This window comes from Cherax quadricarinatus, chromosome 30 (assembly GCF_038502225.1).
Source record: "Cherax quadricarinatus isolate ZL_2023a chromosome 30, ASM3850222v1, whole genome shotgun sequence".
NCBI classification, from domain to species: domain Eukaryota; kingdom Metazoa; phylum Arthropoda; class Malacostraca; order Decapoda; family Parastacidae; genus Cherax; species Cherax quadricarinatus.
Window position 1 is genome coordinate 862501 of NC_091321.1, and position 10000 is coordinate 872500.

The following is a 10000-nucleotide window of genomic DNA, read 5'->3' on the forward strand; positions in this document are numbered from 1 at the left end:
TTGGAGGGAGGGGGTAAAGGAGGTTTTGTGTGCGAGGGGCTTGGACTTCCAGCAGGCATGCGTGAGCGTGTTTGATAGGAGTGAATGGAGACAAATGGTTTTTAATACTTGACGTGCTGTTGGAGTGTGAGCAAAGTAACATTTATGAAGGGATTCAGGGAAACCGGCAGGCCGGACTTGAGTCCTGGAGATGGGAAGTACAGTGCCTGCACTCTGAAGGAGGGGTGTTAATGTTGCAGTTTAAAAACTGTAGTGTAAAGCACCCTTCTGGCAAGACAGTGATGGAGTGAATGATGGTGAAAGTTTTTCTTTTTCGGGCCACCCTGCCTTGGTGGGAATCGGCCAGTGTGATAATAATAATATATATATATATATATATATATATATATATATATATATATATATATATATATATATATATATATATATATATATATATATATATATATATATATATGAGTGTGTGAGTGCACTCAAATATATGTGGTTGCAGGGGTCGAGTCACAGCTCATGTCCCCGAGAGTGTGTATGTGTGTGAGGAAACTCACTTATCCTCAGGGTCGATGGGCGAGACATCACCATCAACACTGGTCAGGTCGAGTCTTGATCCATTGAGACGCGACAGCGCACGACCGCGAACTTGTGCCTCGTCGGGGGTGATGCTGATCTGCGGCACACCCCCGCCGCAACCCATGCCGCCGCCCACGCCGGGGGAGAGGCCGCTGCCCACGCTAAGGGTGTCGTGCCCCACGCTGCTGTCTCCGGTGCTGACCCCGCTGCTGCTGCAGCTGCTGCAGCTGTCACCAGGGAAGAAACACCAGCTGATAGACTTATTATATTATTATAATTATTATTACTACTGTTACCATTACTACTCTACTACTACGCTGCTATTACTACTGCTACCACTACTACTACTATTACTATTATTATTATTATTATTATTATTATTATTATTATTATTATTATTATTATTATTATTATTACTACTACTACTTGGGTCATACAGCTCCAGGGAAATAAGAAGCATCTGGTTTGATCCAAGGTGGGAGGAGGTGACTCCAGTTCCCTAGATGAAGAGCTTTCCAGTTTGATGGTTGGGTGCGAGGCTGACTACTTCACTGTCCACGGTAAGAATTAATAGTCTGGGAAGTTTACCGTGATGTGTGTTTAGAGGCACCTGAGTACCATTAATGGGGGAGGAGAGGTAAGTACCATTAAGGAGGAAGGGAGGTAAGTATCATTAATGGGGAGGAGGCAACTGAGTACCATTAATGAGGGAGGGGGCGGCTGAATACCATTAATAGGAAGGGGAAATAAGTATCATTAATGAGGGCAGGGAGGCAGCTGAGTACCATTAATGGGAGAAGAGGCAGTATCATTAATGGGGGAGGGGAACTGAGTACCATTAATGAGAAGGGAGCAGCCGAGTACTATTAATAGGGGGAGGGGGCAGCTGAGTACCATTAATGGGGGGAAGGTGAGGTAGATATCATAAATAAGGGAAGGGAAAGGTAAGTGCCATTAATGGGGGGGAAGGTAAGTATCACTAAGGGAGGAGATACATACTGTTAGTAACGTAGGAGGTTATATTAAAATGGTCTAAAATACCGACAGGTTGTTAGGTAAGACACATATGCAACAGTTAGGCATCTTTATTTCGAAACGTGTCGCCTACAAAGTAGGCTTCTGGATTTGAGAGGGACGTAACCTCCGAACGACAACATTCTTACCTCTACTAGTGGTCTACATCTCACCTCCTGGCGGTATATAAGGCTCCATCCTGTCACTTCAACTCCATATTGTTTCAGACTGTGGAACAATGCTCTTCTCCAGACTGAGGGACTGACCACCTCAAAACTTCAAGGGTGATGGACTGATTACATCATCTTCAAGTCTCTTCTATCAACTTTTCTATACCCGACTGAAAAGAAGCCTACTGTCTAGGCGAAACGTTTCGGAATAAAGATACCTAACAGTTGCATATGTGTCTTACCTAATAACATAGAAGGTTGTAGGTAAGTCAGCTTTCCAGTCTTGGTCACCAAATATAAAATCTTCTGAATATACGTTGATACAAAGATTGTAAGAATGTTAGCCATGAGTCAGGTCCGTTAGACAGTCAGTATATAAACATCCGTTAGACAGTCAGTATATAAACATCCGTTAGACAGTATATAAACATCCGTTAGACAGTCAGTATATAAACATCCGTTAGACAGTCAGTACATAAACATCCGTTAGACAGTCAGTATATACACATCCGTTAGACAGTCAGTATATAAACATCCGTTAGACAGTCAGTATATAAACATCCGTTAGACAGTCAGTACATAAACATCCGTTAGACAGTCAGTATATACACATCCGTTAGACAGTCAGTATATAAACATCCGTTAGACAGTCAGTATATAAACATCCGTTAGACAGTCAGTATATAAACATCCGTTAGACAGTCAGTATATAAACATCCGTTAGACAGTCAGTATATAAACATCCGTTAGACAGTCAGTATATAAACATCCGTTAGACAGTCAGTATATAAACATCCGTTAGACAGTCAGTATATAAACATCCGTTAGACAGTATATAAACATCCGTTAGACAGTCAGTATATAAACATCAAGTCTAGGCTTCAGATCTGTCTCCTTTCTTTTTGGATAATGGTTTTAATCATATTTACAAACGATTCATAATTCAGTTTTCCTGCAAGCGATGCTTTCACTGCTGTTACTTATATCTGTTAATTAAATTTAAATCTAGAGAGACAATGCTAGAAAGTCTGGCCCAGTGTTTTAAAACTATCGTTTTAATTTTTTTTACGTCGTAAAACGTCTGTGTTTGAATCATATGAAGCAGCTGAAACACAAAACTTGTTCTGTACACGATTGAAGTGAACTGTTTGTACCTGATCGATTGGTTGGTTGTAAATGAACTAATATGACCCGATACTTCACGGTTTTAACCCTGATCCTTCATTTATCAGCGGCAAGTATAATTCTTATCCTTCTTCAACAGATGTTGCACTGCGACGTACCTCAGACGTCAGATGACGTCTGATGACGTCTGATGGTGATTTGGGTGTAACAAAGTAGAGCGTAAATAATATTTTTTTTTTGTCGTTCTTAGTATAAGTTGTTAGACGCATTCCATGAGTCTGGAATTCCTTTATATTAGATGGTTACAGCTCTGGTACCGGTACTCTGTGCTGTTTTCCTTCCCTTGGTGCCCTAAGCACCTGTTTATATTGCTTTATGGTTAATCCAGGGCTGGACTCGACCCCCGGAAACAAATCGGTAAGTTTGTAGATACACACACACATACACACACGCCCACAGGAGCCAGGAACTGTGACTCCACTCCTACAACTAAAATAGGTGAGTACGCACACACATGCAGAGAGGTGTGTGGGTGACCTACCTGGAGTAGTGACTGGGAGTGTGGGTGACGTGGGTGGGAGTGTGGGTGACGTGGGTGGGTGTGTGAGTGACGGCTGCAGCAGCTGAACTGGCCCTGGGTGGCGACACTCTGCTTCTGGAGGTAGTAGACTCTCGCTGAGGGAGGTGGGGCGGGGGAGGCAAAGTAGACATTAGCTCGTGAGGGGGTAGAGAATTTTTTGTGGTGGAGGGGAGGGTGGGGAGGGGAGGGTAGGGATGGGAGGGCAGGGCGGTTGGGGAGGACGGGTAGGGAAAGGCGGGGAGGGGAGAACGGGGAGTGAATGGGAGAAAGACGTTAATGAAGATGGGAGAGCCTGGGGGGGGGGAAACCTTAACGAGCGGCAGAGAACAAAAGAAACAGACTTGAGAGAGAGAGAGAGAGAGAGAGAGAGAGAGAGAGAGAGAGAGAGAGAGAGAGAGAGAGAGAGAGAGAGAGAGAGAGAGAGAGAGAGAGAGAGAGAGTGAGAGAGAGAAGAGGAATGGGGAAAGAGAGGAGTGGGGAAGAGGAAGAGAGAGAATACACGTCATTCAGCACTGATTGATGAGTGTGAGTGTAGAAGAACAGAGTGGATGATGGAGGATGTGAGGGATAGAGAAAGATGGAGAAATGCAGCAGACAAGGTAAATGAGAGAAGACAGGAAGGGAGAAGCTAGGAGAGGAGTGTGAGGAGAGGCGAGTCAGGAGAGAGGAGAGAGAGAGAAAGAAAGAGAAGAGGGAAGAGAGAAGAGAATGAGGAGATTAAAGATAAAGGGAATATTTATTCCCTGGGTTAATTATCAAGAATAATACAGAATGGTGGTAATGTTTAGTACAAGTAGACAGAATGGTGGTAATGTTTAGTACAAGTAGACAGAATGGTGGTAATGTTTAGTACAAGTAGACAGAATGGTGGTAATGTTTAGTACAAGTAGACAGAATGGTGGTAATGTTTAGTACAAGTAGACAGAATGGTGGTAATGTTTAGTACAAGTAGACAGAATGGTGATAATGTTTAGTACAAGTAGACAGAATGGTGGTAATGTTTAGTACAAGTAGACAGAAAGGTGGTAATGTTTAGTACAAGTACACAGAATGGTGGTAATGTTTAGTACGAGTAGACAGAATGGTGGTAATGTTTAGTACAAGTAGACAGAATGGTGGTAATGTTTAGTACAAGTAGACAGAATGGTGGTAATGTTTAGTACAAGTAGACAGCAGAATTCAAAAGAGAAAAACACAGGGAAGAAAGCTGATGAAACAACAAATGCAGCAAACAAAGAAAGTCGAAACGATGGAACTAAGAAAACACAGAAGAGTTAAACGAGATGAGAGACACAGAAGCAAAATGAAGAGAAATAGAGAGAGATAATGAACAGAAACGGCAATAACAAACGGGAAGTGGATGAGGTACAATAACTAAGGGAAGTAAATGCAAATTGAAAGGGAGAGAGATAATACAGGAAGATTTGAGACACTTACGAAGAGACGGCGACGTAAGAGATGAGAGAAGTAAATGCCCTGAAACATGTGAGGAGGAGAGATAAGTAGAATAAGAGAGATAGTGGGAGGGAGACAAAGTTAAAGGACTACCTCTGGCCTTGGCAGGAAGAGGAGAAGGAAGAGGAAGAGAAGGAAGAAAAGGAAGAGGAGTAAGAGGAGTGGAGGAGAAGGAAGAGAGGAGGAAGAGGACGAGGAGAAAGAGGAGGAGGAGGAGGGGGAGGACGAGGAGGAGGAGGAGGCCAAGTAAAGGTATGTCCCTGGTCTTGTCAGTTGTATTTGGGTCAGTGACACAAGGACTACAGTATACTAAGAGTATATTAAGAGAATACTAAGAGTATATTAAGAGTATACTAAGAGTATATTAAGAGTATACTAAGAGTATATTAAGAGTATACTAAGAGTATATTAAGAGTATACTAAGAGTATATTAAGAGTATACTAAGAGTATATTAAGAGTATACTAAGAGTATATTAAGAGTATACTAAGAGTATATTAAGAGTATACTAAGAGTATATTAGGAGTATACTAAGAGTATATTAAGAGTATACTAAGAGTATATTAAGAGTATACTAAGAGTATATTAAGAGTATACTAAGAGTATATTAAGAGTATACTAAGAGTATATTAAGAGTATACTAAGAGTATATTAAGAGTATACTAAGAGTATATTAAGAGTATACTAAGAGTATATTAAGAGTATACTAAGAGTATATTAAGAGTATACTAAGAGTATATTAAGAGTATACTAAGAGTATATTAAGAGTATACTAAGAGTATATTAAGAGTATACTAAGAGTATATTAAGAGTATACTAAGAGTATATTAAGAGTATACTAAGAGTATATTAAGAGTATACTAAGAGTATATTAAGAGTATACTAAGAGTATATTAAGAGTATACTAAGAGTATATTAAGAGTATACTAACACAAATACACAAATATACTAGATAATCCTTAAAACACTTATGAAAAATTTGATAAAAATGTCATAAAGCATTTATAATATATTAGTTAAAAACATTTCTTGGTACTTTCTAAATATTAAATCAATACCAAATTTTCACTCTAATGCCGGACATTTATTCTAAGATGGAATATAAAATAAACATTATTTAATATGTGGCAAAATTTGACAAAACACAATAAACATTATTTAATATGTGGCAAAATTTGACAAAACACAATAAACATTATTTAATATGTGGCAAAATTTGACAAAACACAATAAACATTATTTAATATGTGGCAAAATTTGACAAAACACAAGAATGATTGCAACAATGCAACTTTGCCAGACTTATTGAAAGCTGCAAACAGACATGCAAAATTTGCACAATATTTTCTATTGCAAGGTAAGATATCAATCTGCATCTGCACTGCACCTTGCAGTTTTAAAACCAGTTCAACGTACTGTCATGCGCGACAGGAACCGTCTTAATAAGTCACGAAGTTATTGCTGTAAACAAATGAACTTAGGTTAGGGAAGGTTGGTCAGGATACAGGACAAGTGTTTCCTGACGCTGGTCTTAGTTATATGTTAACCCACCGCTGGAACTTTGGGTTATCTGACCGATGCTTTCCACTGGCTTACTGGTCCACCCCTTTAAAAAATATACTCAGGATTATAACCATTACATTAAGAAATGAACGAGACAAACAAAACAATGAGGAAAGCGTCTAGGTACTAAGTAAAACAAAGGCAATACTGACATACGCCAAACTTAGCCAAACATACCAAAGCGAGCATGCTAATAAACAAGCAAACAAGCGAGCAAAACCATAAAAGTTGCAAAACTCTCTTAGCAGTTGCAAGAGGGAGTTGTGTTTCTTTCCTGACGTCACGACGTAAACATACCTTCGTTCCATGGCAATCAATGAAACAAACATGCGCTACAAAACTTTGATTTACGAAATATAATACACGGGTACACCTGATGCTAGTACACAACACTTAGTTGTCTAGTGTAAATGTTGGGGTGGCAGAGTTTCTAACCTGTAAGAGAAAGCTTAAGGGATTTGGCTCATTAATAACTTGATATTGTCGTCTTTATTAGCACGTAGTAGTGACTCGAGGCCACTAGCATCTGTGATATATATTAACATAACTCAACCCTGTGTTCAGGTTTTCCTGTTAAAACACAGTTTATGTGAGAGCAGAAAAAATATCTTTTATTGGCGATGTAATTGGTTTTTCCTTATAGATGAGTTTTCATATTTGTTTGTTGAGAAAATTTATTGTTTTACTGGAGCACAATACACGTCGTAACTTGACATACAATCACACATTTTAAAGTTACAATATGCTTACCAGTGAGTCTCCACTCATAACTTCACACAGTACATAACTTCACACAGTAAACATCAAAAGAATGGCTTCAATATATTTTTTTATATGGCGTTTATAATGGAACGATCTATGTGAACTCCGTGAGCGCCCATCCTAGACAGGTTGACCCTTAACAAACACAGTCATGCACTCGCAGTCACCTGTAACCTGGCTATGCCAAGGTGAAGCTCCAACCATACACCACGACACTCACACCGACATCTAATTACGTTTACTTACATCTTCTAAAATCATTCGAGACCTCATATGACGTTCTAAATGCAGTTTTGTTCACACTAAGAAAATAGGCTGGCTTCAGATAGTTACAAAACACAAAGACTCTAAGAAAACAAACATGAATATCATAATTCAGAGTACATAAGGAGACTACACAAATAACCCGCACATATACGTAAATAAAGTATCCCTGAGGCCTCGTGTTTTTTTACGGCCTTTCTGAAGCTTGAGAAGACTATCAGCCTTAAACCTAACATATTAATTTGCTAGTTCGTAGTAATGCAAACCATGTAGTACGTATTCTGAAATATAATATTCCATTTTCTTCAGATTTTCAAGCAGCAGAAAATGGGTTAAAGCTGACTATATGTTTTGTGGGAGTGAATATAAAATTGTCAACAAACATTGTTACTTAAACCCGAACGAGTGTGTAGCCTTGATGGTGCTACGTGAACGTCCGCACTTCTGAAATGAACACTAGGAAGTGGCTAGTTTATTGTTTACACCATATCCATCCTGTGGAGGGCAGCACAAGAGCATATGGATACACAAAAAGCCTAGGAACTAGTCCCCAAAAGGGGTTAACAGGAGCACATCTGGATTTGCAGTTAACAGGAGCACATCTGGATTTGCAGTTAACAGGAGCACATCTGGATTTGCAGTTAACAGGAGCACATCTGGATTTACAATTAACAGGAGCACATCTGGATTTGCAGTTAACAGGAGCACATCTGGATTTGCAGTTAACAGGAGCACATCTGGATTTGCAGTTAACAGGAGCACATCTGGATTTACAATTAACAGGAGCACATCTGGATTTGCAGTTAACAGGAGCACATCTGGATTTATAGTTCACTTATCTGTTACAAGGATATTTAAGAAATTTACTTAATATATCTGGTATCTTATTTTAATTAATAAGATATCTTGAAATGTCACATTGGTTATTATACTGTCTATTTCTATATTCCTCAATAAGTGGTCAGTTAAGCAGTGTTCAAGATAGTCCCTATTATAAAAATTAAAGTAGTCTTGAATACAGGTGAATAAGTTGTATGTAGCCTTAATGACCCTCTTCTAGTTGATAGGCTTTAAAGTCCATTATGTAATCAATATAGGTGATGTAAATTACTGCGCTGTAAAGTTTAACTATGCACGTAGAGGATGTGCAGCATATCTAAACACTATAAATGCCACAAACACACAGCAACACAGTATATAAACACAGGTCACACAAGAGTTAAGTTTTGTGTGTGAATCACACTGGTGTCTTGATCGACCAGGTAGGTTGTGGTCTTGATAACCAAGTATGTTGTGGTCTTGATGGTCAGGTATGGTGTGGTCTTGATGGCCAGGTATGGTGTGGTCTTGATGGTCAGGTATGGTACGGTCTTGATGGCCAGGTATGGTGTGGTCTTGATGGTCAGGTATGGTGTGGTCTTGATGGTCAGGTATGGTGTGGTCTTGATGGCCAGGTATGGTGTGGTCTTGATGGCCAGGTATGGTGTGGTCTTGATGGCCAGGTATGGTGTGGTCTTGATGGTCAGGTATGGTGTGGTCTTGATGGCCATGTATGGTGTGGTCTTGATGGCCAAGTATGGTGTGGTCTTGATGGTCAGGTATGCTGTGGTCTTGATGGTCAGGTATGGTGTGGTCTTGATGGCCAGGTATGGTGTGGTCTTGATGGCCAGGTATGGTGTGGTCTTGATGGCCAGGTATAGTGTGGTCTTGATGGCCAGGTATGGTGTGGTCTTGATGGCCAGGTATAGTGTGGTCTTGATGGCCAGGTATGGTGTGGTCTTGATGGCCAGGTATAGTGTGGTCTTGATGGCCAGGTATGGTGTGGTCTTGATGGCCAGGTATAGTGTGGGCTTGATGGCCAGGTATAGTGTGGTCTTGATGGCCAGGTATGGTGTGGTCTTGATGGCCAGGTATAGTGTGGTCTTGATGGCCAGGTATGGTGTGGTCTTGATGGCCAGGTATAGTGTGGTCTTGATGACCAGGTATGGTGTGGTCTTGATGGCCAGGTATGGTGTGGTCTTGATGGCCAGGTATGGTGTTGTCTTGATGGCCAGGTATGGTGTGGTCTTGATGGCCAAGTATGCTGTGGTCTTGATGGTCAGGTATGGTGCGGTCTTGATGGCCAGGTATGGTGTGGTCTTGATGGCCAGGTATGGTGTGGTCTTGATGGCCAGGTATAGTGTGGTCTTGATGGCCAGGTATGGTGTGGTCTTGATGGCCAGGTATGGTGTGGCCTTGATGGCCAGGTATGGTGTTGTCTTGATGGCCAGGTATGGTGTGGTCTTGATGGCCAGGTATGGTGTGGTTTTGATGGCCAGGTATGGTGTGGTCTTGATGGTCAGGTATGGTGTGGTCTTGATGGCCATGTATGGTGTGGTCTTGATGGCCAAGTATGGTGTGGTCTTGATGGTCAGGTATGCTGTGGTCTTGATGGTCAGGTATGGTGTGGTCTTGATGGCCAGGTATGGTGTGGTCTTGATGGCCAGGTATGGTGTGGT

General features: G+C 40.8%; 1 protein-coding gene across 1 annotated transcript in view; it reads right to left on the reverse strand.

Moving 5' to 3' along the window:
* LOC128692479 (centrosomal protein of 104 kDa) overlaps positions 1 to 10000 on the reverse strand; it is a 414264-nt gene that overhangs the window by 10079 nt on the left and 394185 nt on the right. The window contains exons 14-15 of the mRNA XM_070089824.1: positions 3421 to 3554; positions 549 to 797 (exon numbers count right to left, since the gene is read on the reverse strand). Of these exons, the coding sequence (XP_069945925.1) occupies positions 549 to 797; positions 3421 to 3554 (383 nt within the window). The remainder of the gene's footprint in view (positions 1 to 548; positions 798 to 3420; positions 3555 to 10000) is intronic.